General features: G+C 43.6%; 1 protein-coding gene across 3 annotated transcripts in view; it reads right to left on the reverse strand.

The window, feature by feature from the left end:
* Window positions 1–6,778: 6,778 nt before the first annotated feature.
* The window catches only part of SPICE1 (spindle and centriole associated protein 1), a 31,874-nt gene continuing 25,143 nt past the window's right edge, over window positions 6,779–13,509 (reverse strand). For 2 of the 3 annotated variants that reach the window (XM_038371824.2, XM_038371814.2), the window contains exons 13-17: window positions 12,908–13,374; window positions 11,917–12,088; window positions 10,764–10,866; window positions 9,888–9,975; window positions 6,779–8,503 (exon numbers count right to left, since the gene is read on the reverse strand). In XM_038371824.2, the coding sequence (XP_038227752.1) occupies window positions 8,450–8,503; window positions 9,888–9,975; window positions 10,764–10,866; window positions 11,917–12,088; window positions 12,908–13,374 (884 nt within the window). In that variant the 3' untranslated portion in view covers window positions 6,779–8,449. Of the gene's footprint in view, window positions 8,504–9,887; window positions 9,976–10,763; window positions 10,867–11,726; window positions 11,825–11,916; window positions 12,089–12,907; window positions 13,375–13,509 lie in introns of those variants that run through there. The other variant, XR_005288850.2, reaches the window with a different exon arrangement.

The following is a 13,509-nucleotide window of genomic DNA, read 5'->3' on the forward strand; positions in this document are numbered from 1 at the left end:
ATGGCTCAACCAAAAGGAGGAGGATCTGACCAGCTACTCCACAGTGGAAATCCTGGAGGAGGAGAAGCATGGCACTCACCGAGTGTTGTCTATTCTGAAATACCCTGTGAAACTCAATGAGATCTACATCTGCCACATTAAAGAGGAGGATGAGCTTAATTGACCAGTTAGATCTATCCACAAGATCTCACGTGATGCTTTTTCTGGGGAATGACAGTGAAGATGGGATTCACCCAGTGATCTCACTGTAAGAAACAGCTCCAAGGGATAAGACACTGCACTGGGACACAGGAGACCTGGATTCTAGTCCTTGCTGTGCTATTGAGCTGCTGTGGGACTTTGGGGAAGGTACTCTTCTGTCTGTGCCTCAGTTCCCCATCTAAAAAATGGGATAATGATACTGACCCACCTTTCTGAAGCACTTTGAGATCTGTGGATAAAGACTGCTATATAAAGAGCTAAGTCCCAGATCCACAAATATATTTAGGTTCCTAACTTCTGTTGAAATCAATGGAAGAAAGTCTCTATACCTTTGTGGATTTGGGCCTAAGTCTTAATTACCAGCTAAGTGGATGACTCCACCATACACCTGTGAGATATTAGTCTCCATCCCCATAACATGGGATATGTGAAGAGGCCTTCCCTGAGCCTGTCCTGCTTTTCTAATGGTTGAGTCAAGGGTTTTGCATATCCCGGAAGGGCAGGGGGAGCAGGAGGCTCAGTTGTGGAGCAGCAGCAGTCTCAGCCCCCATCTTAATGAAGATTTCTGTATGCAAATTGACCAATAAGACATGGTCTTGAGGCTCCTGTGTTGTTGCTGGTGTAGGCCTTGTTTGGGTACCCCAGCCTTCGAGCAGCAAAATCTACCATACTTGTATACATCAGAGCCTCAGGCTCAGTATTAAGAGCAGAAATGCTAGAAAGTTGTGTGCACAAAAGCAGCAGAGTCTACAACTTTCAGGTGCTTCCCCAAGCTGTGCAGAGCAAAAGCCAAAACCCTTCTAGCAAGGCCCCTGTCACACAACAGAAATGTGGGACTTTTAGGCTATTCACTGGGGGACAGGAACTCTTTCCTGGCTACCCACCTGCAGGTCCTAGCACTGCAACAGCTTGGCACAGCTCACAGGCCGCATGCAAACGCTCAGCCACCGTTCTCCTCTTTTCCTTTTTCAGAGAGGAAATACAGTCACATGTACGACCACTACTAGAAACCTGCCTGGAGAGAACTGTCATCTGCAAATAGGAGCCACTGTGGCTTTACATTACACCTGTCTGTCTAAGGAACAGGGAAATGAGACAGTCTGGCTTAGCCAGTAAGTAGGATAGTAAGAGAAGCCGTAAAGAGTGGTTTCTTGGGCATCAGATGGGATGAAGTTTGCAGGTCCCAGACCCTATCTTTCAGCTTCTCTCTTGGTCCCATTGCACACAGACTGAATCTGTCTTCAACCTGTTTCTCTGAGTGAAATACACTAAAGAGCCTTAGAAAAACCCCAAAATAAAATAGTCACAAATCACTGTGTCTAAAAGGTGTCCATTTGGCACAGTTTACACATAGCTAGAAAATATTTGTTTATCAGCATGTCTGTCTGTGTATACATGCCCACATTTGTAGCTCTGTCTGTGTCCGGTTCAAAGTTAACATCTTGGTCACTAAACAGAAGGCTTAAAAATGAATTAGTTGCCTTGAAACAGTACACACACTGTCTCCAGAACAACACATCCAGCATTTGCATTGGTGTGTGTAATTCCTCATTTGTAGAATGCACAATGTTGGCAGTAGTGACTGTTAAAACTTTCAGAGGCACAAAACAAGAAGGAGTGGATGAACACACCTTTGTTCACCTCCAATGTACACAAGTCAATTTTTCAAGTATAGCTACTGTAATAGTGTCTAAATCCTGTCTCTGGATACTCAAAGTAGCATATAAATGGCAGTTAGGTACCTAACTGCTGATTGCAACATCTAAAAAGAGGATTTGGGCACTCAAGGTGCACATTCAAAACTGTATGGCTGAGAGTTCAACCATTACAAATAAGGCTGTTTGGCTGTATTTCATTATCTACAACATGCCTTTTCCCGACCTTCCTGAGGTTGGGATGTTCAAAGGAGCAAGGCATCCAGCTCCCACTGAATTGCAACGGGATTTACGCACCTAACTACCTGAGGGCAGGTCTATACTTACAACGTGGCATCGGCACGCTGCACCGATGCAGCTGCGCCATTGTAGCACTTGAATGAAGACACTCTAAGCTGACGGGAGAGAGCTCTCCCATGGGTGTAGTTAATGCACCTCCAGAAGAGGCGGTAGCTGTGTCAATAGGAAAAGCTCTCCCGCTAACATAGCCCTATCTACACTGGTGTTTACGTTGGTATAACTACATCGCTCAAGGGTGTGGATTTTTCACAGCTCTGAGCGATGTAGTTATACCAAAGTAATTCTGTAGCGTAGCCCTGCCTTAGATGCCACTGAAAATCCCAGCCTAAGGTCTGGGCCACACTACAGGCCAATACTGGCGTAACTCCTATTGCTCAGGGGTGTGAAAAAAAACCACACTTCTGAGTGACGTACTTATACCAATCTAACGCCCCCTGTAGACAGCGCTATGTTGGCAGGAGAGCTTTTCCTACTGACATAGCTACAGCCTCTCAGGGAGATAGATCGCTCTCCTGTTGGCTTACAGCATCTCCATTAAAGCATTACAGTGGTGCGGCTGCATCAGTGCAGCTGTGCCAATGCAGTGTTTTAAGGGTATTTTGTCTAGTTAATGTCTAATTTAAAGTATTCAATAGAGCCGATTTTGGGGCTAAGCTATTGTCCTTTGTATTTATAAAATTCAGTTTATTAAAAATCTCCCCTTCCCTCTATTTATTCCTACATTGTGAAACTTGAGAGATCACTCCCTTCTTATAACACGTTAACAGCATTAGGGAAAAACTCCTCAGATTAGATCTTGCTTTGTGTCCGTCTCCCACATCTCTGCCTGCCCATCTGTGTCTCTGCACATGCAAACCCTAGTCTGTGTTCTTCAGACTACAGTAGAAGAGGACCTGGTTCCTTTACTTTTATAGCTGGGAAAGTTCCTGGCCTCTTGACAAAAGCCTCTGCCACTACTGGGACTTGTGAGAAGGTGATATCACCCTTTTTGAAAGTGCTGCAGTGAAACCCCTAATACATAACATGTACTTAGACAACATGAATGTAAGCAACTCACTGCCTTGGCAGAAAGCCCCTGTTTACACCACTAAAAAATTTATAGGTAAGTTCCCTTGAAGTTTTTCCCAACTGAAAAATAGCAGGGTTTTAAAACAAAATGAAAACAATGGTTTCAAAATGTCAAACCATAATGAAAACTTTAGTTTCTTTTTGACTTAACAGTATTTGGGTTTCTACAAACTGAAGAGTTCTGGCTTTCCCAGTTTCAGGATTGCTGGTTTGCCTCCCTCTCCTACTTTCACTTTTTTCCCCACCTCACATCCCCCACTGGAAAAGTAGGGAGAAGAGTACATAAAATAGTTTGAAAGTGAGGTGGGTCATGGGAGAAAACACTTTACACTTTAAAAAAAACCCAAAACAAGAAGGGGAGAGTAAAACCCCTGAAAAATCCAGAAATCAAAAATGAAACATGAAAATTTTCCTTCCAAATAGACTTAGTTTAGAATTTTTCTGGTCAGAAAATTGAAAAAAAAAAAACAAAACAAAACAAAAAATTTCCATGAAATATTTTGCCACGTTTTCCAATTAGATAATTTTTCAGTTGAAGAATGTTGACCAGCTCTACTTAACACATTCATAACAGATGGAGGCAAAGGAGCTCTCCTCTTTCAGTCTCTGATTTTGTGTTCGCTGTGGCTTGTGGCTCTGTCATTCCACAGAATATCGCATTTAAGACAAAAGGAGGAAGTTGAAAGGCCTGGGGAAAAATGAAACATTTCCACTGTTTTTCTAATGTGAAAACAGAAACCCATTGTCAAAAGAAAACCTTGTACAACCCCTCCGGAGACGGACTAGATGGGAGTAAGTCTTTGATTCTATTCAACACAGTAAAATCCATATCAGCTCCATCCAGAGACTCCTTTCACCAGTATACCATATTACAAACGTAAGATGTGCGCACTAGCGGTGACAGCTACACTCTATTGCATGGTCCAAAATTGAGAGCTCGGTAGAGAAAATGATAAAGATGTCAGCACTGGTTACTCTGCCTTCTCCCATACTCCTGCGGGCATTCTGCACCAAAAAATTAAAAACTATACACAGTATTTTGAAATTCTGCCAGTTTTATATGTCAATAAATAAATGCAGATGGACCAGCAAGGCAGTGGGGAGCACAGGCCACTGGCTGCATGAAGGTGGGAGATCACCCTGCAGCCTCCCCACCCCCTACCCAGCGGGCATGGACTCAGTGGTGAAGTTGCACCCAACCCTGACACAGCACAAGGCCTGGGCCTGCCCCAGAAACACCCTGGGGTCTATTCCTCTGCGCCAGGTGCATCAGGTGTGGGGCAGGCAGGCTCAACCAGGCACAATCCAAGTGTGGAGGGGCTCAGTGTGGAGGGATCCAGGTGTGGGGTGAGAGGATTCTGTGTGGAAAAATCTGGGTGCAGGCAGCTCAGTGGTGGGGGGGGGGAGAAAAGATCTGGACACACAGAGGCTTGTTGGGAGGGTTTTAGGTGCAGGGGCAATGGGACTCTGCAGGGGCTTCCAGGTGAAAATGGTTGGGGCTCAGCAGAGGGGGTCTGGCTGTTGGGGGAGTGGGGCAGGAATCTGGGTGCAGCTAATTGGGGGTCAGCAGATGGGGGCTCAGGGTGGTACAGCTCATCAGGGTGGGAGTTTAAGTGCAGGGAGTTCAGTGGGGGGTGGTCTGGGTGCAGGGGTGGGGGGCCAGAGGCAGGGGTCTGGGTGCAGGGGGCTCCAGATGCAGGACTTGAGGTTCAATGAGGTAGGGTTTGGGTATGGAGGGTTAGGGGGTAAATGGTGTGGTGTGAAGCTTGGTGGGGGTGTCTGGGTATGGGGGGGTCTAGCTGCACAGGGTTGGGTGAATGGGGAAGCAAGCTCCCCATACAGTGACCCCTCCCCCAAAGCTGAGGAGCAATAGAGGCAGGAAGCAGGGGAAGATGCTGAGGTTCCTGCAGCTGGGGAAGGTTATGGGGGGTGGATCTGACAGCCCCAGCCACTCCTTGCAGAGGAAGAGGAAGTCCCATCCTCTTCTGCCTCCAGCCCAGCTGGTACTAGCAGCTAATCCCAGCTCAGGGTAGGAGCCACTGACTGGGGTGTTCCCAGCCCTGCAGTGATTTGCCTCTCCGCTGGCTACCTGAAATGATGTACCTGCGCAGCTAGGGAGTGGTGCATGACTGCTCCTGCATTTTTCTGCAGGGGATATGAATTCTGTGCACACACAGTGGCACAGAATTCCCCCAGGAATATCCCCATCCATTAGCATATGAGGGCACTGAACTCTCTGCACAGTGACTGCCTTACACTGTTATGAGAGGTTCCAGCAGTTAAGCAAACAATTCTAAATCCCAGTTGCAGCCAGTTTTCGAACCAGATGAGCGGTGTTGGGTACTTCAGGCTGCACTGTGATGTCAGATAGAAAAAGACATCCCAAGGCAGCTGCAAGGGACATTACCAACTCTGAGACAAACACAGGGATATTTAGTCAAATGCTGACTTTTGATAGCACATGCGGCCCTCCTGAGATCACTGGAAGTTTTGCCACTGACTTCAATGGGAACAGGATTTTGCCCCAGAAATCTTGCTGTTTGGACTTTAAGATCCAAGAGCTTTTTTAGACTTACTGTGAGCAGGGTTAGATGACTTGGGTAGGTGAGAAACTAGGCCAACAGATTAGCAAGAGGATCATTCACCCCACCCTAATAGATATGCTGGAACATTTGCAATGCGTGAACTGGTTTGGAACAATTCAGCAATAATAGAGCTATCATGGATGTGCATGGATATGCAGCCCATCTACAACTCATCCCCACTGTGCATCAGCCTGGATGGATTTTCCAACAGTCTAAACTTTGTCATTTAACAGCTAGCTTTAATGAAGTTTAACAAAGTGCAAGGCCTAAGGGCTTGATTCAGCACCCATTGATATAGTCAACAGTAAAGGTCTCCTGTAGATTACAATGGACATTTGATCAGTACATACCAAATGTCACGTTTAGAGAGTATTGTTTTTGTGGAATATCTCCCTCCCCCAAAAAATGTACCCAGCAACAATTAAAAAAAAGGGAAAACACATTTCTCCATTCTCTTAAAACTCAAACAGTTAAAGGATTTTGCTTGTACTGAGCACTCAGGCAGGATTTTTTGTGTGGAGACACCAAGCATGGAAAACTTCAGCCCCAAGAAAATAAAACTTAAGTTAAAAAAAAAAAAAAGTCTGAAAACTGGGGCTCAGAGAAGCTATTTTTCATTCTTTACTATAGAGGTTGCTACAGTAACATAACAAAATGAAGAGCTATGCACATACTCTGATTATTGGATTTTATTTACAGTTTATCATTAAAATTAAAGATTGATACATAAAATATCAAATAAACCTGTACAAGATCACAGCCTCTGGATTATACATTCTCACAGGACCCAAAATAATTTAACATAGCTGCAGCAGCACTTGGGTATAGTACTCCATGTAGTTCACTACTGTATCAGAGACCAAGGGCCTGGAGGTAAGAGTTACAACCTGAATTAGACATTTTAAAAATTATAAATGTCTTCCTAAAACAAGGAATCTTCAAATCTGGAAGGCATAACTGATGGGTTAGCCATGCTCCAAGACCAGAGGCAGCTTATGCTCTCAGATTTTTTTTTTTTTTTTTTTTTTAAAACAGATCCCTCTATAAAACACATTGCAGCTCTAGTTGAGAAATGTCCATAGCTTTTAAATCTTAGAAACATTCAAAACGTGTATAAAGAGGGAAATGCCAGAACAGAGGATTCCGTTAGGAGGGGAGATTTATAGTATTTTTAAACAGTCTATTCCCCATATACAGCGAATCCTCCATTTTTACATCATACCAGATGGGAGTAGCAATCGGTCCACCTAGAACAGAGGAAGGATGAGCAGAATTAAGAGCAGAGGATCGTCTCATAAAATACTCTAATTCTTTCCATCTTAAGAAATTGAAACGGATCTATGGAACATTCTGAGACCTGAAGGGCTTATACCCGTCTTATAATATAGTTCTGTATTGAATAGATGTTTGAAAATATACAAAGAATGCAACATGCTAGCTTACGACACAAAGCACCAGATTTTAGGACTTTGTCCCGACTAAACAGCATTTAATTGCCTGGCCCACCTAGGAAAATAAGGTACTAGAAATGAAAAAGGTAGAGGGTGACAAAGAGATGAACTATGGAGCAATCCAGTCGCTCACCTGGATGCCCTAAAATATTAAGAAATTTCTCACATTGAGGAAGGAGCACCTAATTACCACAACATGGAAGGGAGGGCAGGTAAAGGCGAGAAACTAAACCAGAAAGGGTGAATTTATATTAATTTAGGGAAAACAATGTATGGCATCTGATCAGGCCCTATATTGTAAGTCAGTGACAGCCTTTCGTCATTTAATCAATCAAAAAACCATATAAAATGGTGAGGGTTATAGCAGAATCTGGAAAAGGGAAGGTATTCTTTCCTTTAAACATATCACACAAAGAAAAATCCTGCTCAGGCCCAGAGCTTAGAACAGGGCTGCACAAAAGAACTGCTCACTGTGGCACAGAAGCAGTAAGACTGGAGTTGTGATGTGAGGCTCGGGGATAGTTTGGATACCAAAAGTCAAAACAGTAGCTGCCTCTGTGGTGTTGTGGACATGACTAACCCATCTGTCATGACTTTCAGACACGAGGATTCTCTTTGTACAAGAAGATAGCTTCCATAAACCAGTCACCACACTCGAAGCATAAGGAACTGGTTTATTTCTGAGGCAAGTCCTTTAGAATGACTCCACAAATTGATTCACCAATAATATTCCAAACTGTTCCATAACACACACAGCTCTTGTCAACTGGATTGTCCTATTTATTTCCTTATCTTGTGCTGACATGTTTCTGAGATGGTGCATGAAAAAATGGTGTCTTCTCCAGAAGCCCCTTTCTTCAGCATGTCTAATGTTGGTGGATGCATTGCTGAGGTATAGAAATGGGCTAAAAATCAGCCTCAATTTAGGTCCTCTTTATCCAATAGGGACTGGACTGTTACATTCCATTCCCACCTTTTGTGTCCCACTCTCAAGGCTGTAATTGCAAATTTCATTAGTCTGAAGAATAGCATAAACATAATAAGCTGATGGACCTCTGTATACTAGTGGCACTGACAAGTAGGCACTCAGTTAAAATTCGTGTTTTGGAGAGAGGGACTGCAGAAACCTACCGGTGGGTCACAAAAAAAAATATATATATAAAATAGAGTCTATGTGATTCAGCTTCAGTTACATGATATGCATTGATAGTGCAAACCAGCCTTCTTCTCTTTGCCTCTCCACCTGTGGGACAGAGGGGTAGGGAGAGGAACTGAAGTGAGATTCGTAAAGTCCTTTCACTCCCGCAAGTTTACCAGTTATTACCAGCTTCTACAGATCCTCTAGCTTCCCACTATATGATGACTAGTATGATAACTTCTCTTTCTGCTATCAGCACTATGACAACATCTCCCAAGAATACAAATGCTGATCAGACAATGGCCCAGTAGATAGTGTTACTCTAGAGTGTTCCTTCTCTTCCTGTTAAACAAGGAAGCTTTGAAGGAAATCTCACCCTCAGCAGGATGCTGGAAATCTAGATTCGGACCATTTTTCTTTACGTTTGGAAAAAAATTTAACATTCGTACAATTGAGAGTGACTGACAGCACAGACTAATGCCATGGACAGGCCAAGTAAGTTCTGTGCAAGCTTGCCAGCCTCCCAACCCCGCCTACGGCTCTCACAAATGTATCTCAATCTTTACTTGTTTGCTTTTTCAGTCAATGGTTGTTTCTAGTCAGACTAAAAAAAGAAAAGGAGTCTCTAAGGTGCCACAAGCACTAACAAATTTATTAGAGCATAAGCTTTCGTAAGCTACAGCTCACTTATTGGATGCAACATCGGATGCATCTGATGGAAGTGAGCTGTAGCTCACAAAAGCTTATGCTCTAATAAATTTGTTAATCTCTAAGGTGCCATTTCTCTTTATGGATACAGACTAACACGGCTGCTACTCTGAAATCTAGTCAGACTGTCATAGGTACCAAATTCTATGGTGGTTGGATAATGTGCACAAATGTCCACTGGGAGAATACAGTCCTAGCATTACAGTAGAACCTCAGGTTACGAACAAGTCAGGAATGGAGGATGTTCGTAACTCTGAACGAGCTATGGTCGTTCTTTCAAATGTTTACAACTGAACATTGACTTAATACAGCTTTGAAACTTTACTAAAAAAATATAAAGGGAAAGTAGCATTTTTCTTCTGCACAGTAATTTACATTTAACACAGTACTGTACTTGTTTTTCTTTGTTTCCGCTGCTTCCTGATTGTGTACTTCCAGTTCCAAATGAGGTGTGTGGTTGACTGGTCAGTTCATAACTCTGAGGTTCTACTGTACTTCATTTGTATCTTGTAGTGCTTTAACCCAAGTCTCTAGAGGCAAGTGACTAGTTACATTAACACACTGCAAGAGTGTCCCCTGCATGCTGCCCAGATTCTGATTTCTGTTCTTAATCAGAGTAACTTTTTACTTCAGTTGATTTACTCTGGACTGACACTGGTATAAACAGAGCAGAATCCGCCCCACAGTACGTGTCTAGAATCCTCAATACATATGTAGAACACAGCAGTGAAAGCCCATAGCTGAAGAGGATGCTAACATGCAGCCTTATTTTAAGTCTTACCTTTGTCCTCTGATTGACAGGGGTCAATTTCATACTTCCCGAAGTGGTACTTAATGGAGAACAAGTTTTGCTAGAGGCACCCATAGATCTATACGCATATGAGGCGAGGTGGAAAAGAGAAGGAGGAAATGAACACTAATACAAGATCAGAGACACGTGCCTGGTATCTACATCAACAGCCTCCAACAAACCACTTAAATCTGTCACAAGCAGCGCTGCTATGCCAACTGCAAGTATTGAAAAGTTACTGAAATGGAAACATCCTCCTTTGTTATAATGAGGGGGGAAATCTTCATCTCTAACCCAAACAACTAAATTCCAGGGTTTTTTTGTTTTTAAAGTATTACCCAATTTTGTTGTCACCAGAGCTTCACTGCCCACTCTTACACCACACTGCCTGCTTGCCATATTAATTCCTTGGGTCTGGTCTACACTACAGAGCTAGGCTGTGAAAAATTTCATGTCCTGTGCAATGTATTAAGTCAAACTAAGCCCCAGTGTAGGCATTGCGAGGTCAATGGAAGAATTTTTCCATTGACGTAGCTACCACCTCTTGCAGAGGTGGATTTCCTACAGTGACAGAAGAACCGCTTCAGATGCTGTAGTAGGTAAGTTAACAAGTTACACCTGCCACAGAGTCAGCAGGGGTCAGTCAGTCAATCTCCCAAGAGGATTCCAACACTTGCTAACAGGGTGAGCTCAAGAGAAGACACTTGCTACCCGGTTACAGTCCATTTCCCATCTCTACAGATTAGACTGTAATGAAACCATAGATTGCCAATCATACCTGGGAGAATATGGTAATTTAACACAGTAGGAAAAACTCTCACCATGTGTGTGTCACCCACTCAGACAATCTAATTAGTTAGTTTTTACCTTCTTACACTGGTCCCACTCGCAGGGGAAGGAGTATCTCCTTTGGAGCGGTCCATAGTTTCTGCCACGGGAACAGACACCTCAATTGTCCTCTTTTCATTTTCTAGAGAGTAAGGGAATATTGCTCAATTCTGGTGAAGGTGCAGTAACCCCTCCATGCATGAATTTAGTATCTTTCATTTCTGTCTGTTTTATGTTTTTACTTCTCCATTTTCTTAGTTTACTATTTGTATTTATACTGCAATGGCACTGAGACTAATCAAGGATCACGATCCCATTGTGCTAGGCACTTTACCCCCCCTCCCCTCGTCCTCTCCACATCCTTTGAGTTCTAGCCTTTATGCTTTTTCAGTGGTTTGTTACCTAATGGCCTTTTCCCTTTCCTTCGTTTGCTTGCCATTTCACTTCAAGAAATGATTAAGTTGTCCTAAGTCTGCAGGACAGTTTAAAAAAAAAAAATAGCTAATCCACGGACCTTGAACTAGCAGGGAAGAATAAATTCTGCACTGACTATTCTCTAGTGTGCCATACAGTTTAATCACTTCAGAGGATCCTGCAGGTCCTCAGCAAGGAACCAGACCTAAGGGCAAAGACTTCTCAGAAGGCAGACAGCCCTTGGACACGACTAAGAATCAGATGGCCAAATTACTGAGTGGGATTTTTAATGAGAAATTTGAAATAAAATATTGGACTTTTCACTCAGAAAAGCTCTGCAGAAAGGAGGCCTCGTCAAGCTGCTTTCCACTGTGGAAGTAGAAGGAGGGGAGGGGAGGCATTCCCTTGCTGCCCAGGACTGACAAGTCTAGTTCTGCGCCCAAACTGTAAGCAGGCTAACAAACTCATTGTAGTGTCTCTATGGACATTAGCATAATGAAGAGTGAATATAGCAGGCAGTGACACAACTGCAGCAATTAATTACATATAAAAGTAACTTTAGGAAAATGTTACCTGATGTATTTTTACCTGTCTTAATGAAATTTAGTAGCTGTAAATAAGGAGAGCCTACACCACATGACCAGACAGCTTTCAGTGGATTGTCAGCAAGTGCACTGTTGACCACACTGTTTGGGAATTGCTGATTTAGTCAACTGAAGGTAGTTGGTAAAAAGTAAATACCTTATTGTAGAGAAAAAAAATGGGGGGGACTACATACCAGTCCAACTTATGGGGGGAGGTAAAATAGGCGATACTGGTGGAGAGATAGGGTTGACAGTGGCCAATTTTTGCTGGTCTATCAGCTGTAGCAATTTACCACGGGCTTCTGCACTTTGGCGGTTCAGCTCTGCTATGCGTTCCTCCAAGCTCTTTGGTACCTCTGGTAAAGTCTAACACAAATCATTACAAACAAAATCAATTTGGAAGTGTCAAACTTACATAAATATGAGAGAGAGAGAGAGAGAGAGAGAAAAACCACACACAGTGCAAACTGCGGGTAATATGACCATTCTGATGTATTACAGTTCTAGATCTACTTTGTACAGCTGTACACAACTAGACACTGTGTAAGACAATGGCGAATTAAGCCCTTAGGCTACAGCTACACAAGAAAACTTAGGACCCCTAGTTCACCAGCAATGCAGTTCCACTGATGGTAACACGAGTCGAGGCAGGCTTCAGGTGTGCATGTTGTCTATTCCTACTCAAAGCAGTGGCCTGTCTACATTAACCAGCAGTGCAGCTCAATTCCAGGTCCCAATTTTCCTAGTGTAGACAAAGGCCTCTTTCCCACAGACATTAAGGCTAAGCCAGTCTGGCTTACATGCGACAAGAGAGTAAGCCTTTTTAAGTCTGCCATGCATCCTTCACTCGCCAGCACACAGACAGCATTGACTTCCACCTTCCAAAAGGCTGCTTACATTGTTATCATGGCCTCACATGAGGAACTGCAGTTGCAATCCCCAGTGAAAGGAAAATTGGAAGATGAGGGAGTCAAGCTGGCTCAAAGACAGGATGAGGTTTAAAAAACAAAAAAGAGAGACAGCTCCCCACACACAAACAAGTTTTTACTTGCCCCCTTACGGTGACTGGCAAAAGTTGGGAATGAGAGAGACCCCCAAACCGGATACCAAAAAGTCAATACTTTGTGGGAAATGGAGATGGGGGATGAAGGGCAACCCAATCTTTACCTTCTCTTACATTCTTACCTGTCCCTGCATGGCTGATCCTAAACTAGTGTTCATATTTTGCATTGTAATTGGCTGATGCTGGCCATCCCCTGCCTCTTGAGAGCGATCTCTGAATTTGCTCAGCTGAGCTTTGATAACAGAATTCTGCAGTGTTAGCTCAGCTATCTGTCCTAACAGTTCATTGCTTTGAGTGTGCTCCTCAGGTGCACTGGGCTTCTGCTCCTCCCCAGAGCCAGCAACGGCCCATCTGTCCATTGGGGACAAGGTGCTTCTCCCTTGCTGACCATCTGACAGTAAAGAACTCTCCAAGTCTTTGTGTATAGGAGGAATTCGCCACCTCTGGGTGAGGAGACGATTCTCTTCATTTGTGTTCCGAGTTCCCGCAGAGGAAGGTGAGCTCTTTTGCCAGTTTGGCTCGCTCTCAGTGGTTTCCATAGATGGAGAGATTTGGGATGCAGGATATGTTTGAACTGTCTTCTTCAATGCTACAGACAAAGAGTAAAGGAACAGCAAACAAGCTGTCTTCAACTTGGGGCGTGACTGTGCAGTACTAACCTAATGGAGCTAAGTCACAGAGAAGGGCTTAAACTTCAACACTCAACCAAGGATGGGAACATAGA

The sequence above is a fragment of the Dermochelys coriacea genome, chromosome 1, assembly GCF_009764565.3.
Source record: "Dermochelys coriacea isolate rDerCor1 chromosome 1, rDerCor1.pri.v4, whole genome shotgun sequence".
NCBI classification, from domain to species: Eukaryota; Metazoa; Chordata; order Testudines; family Dermochelyidae; genus Dermochelys; species Dermochelys coriacea.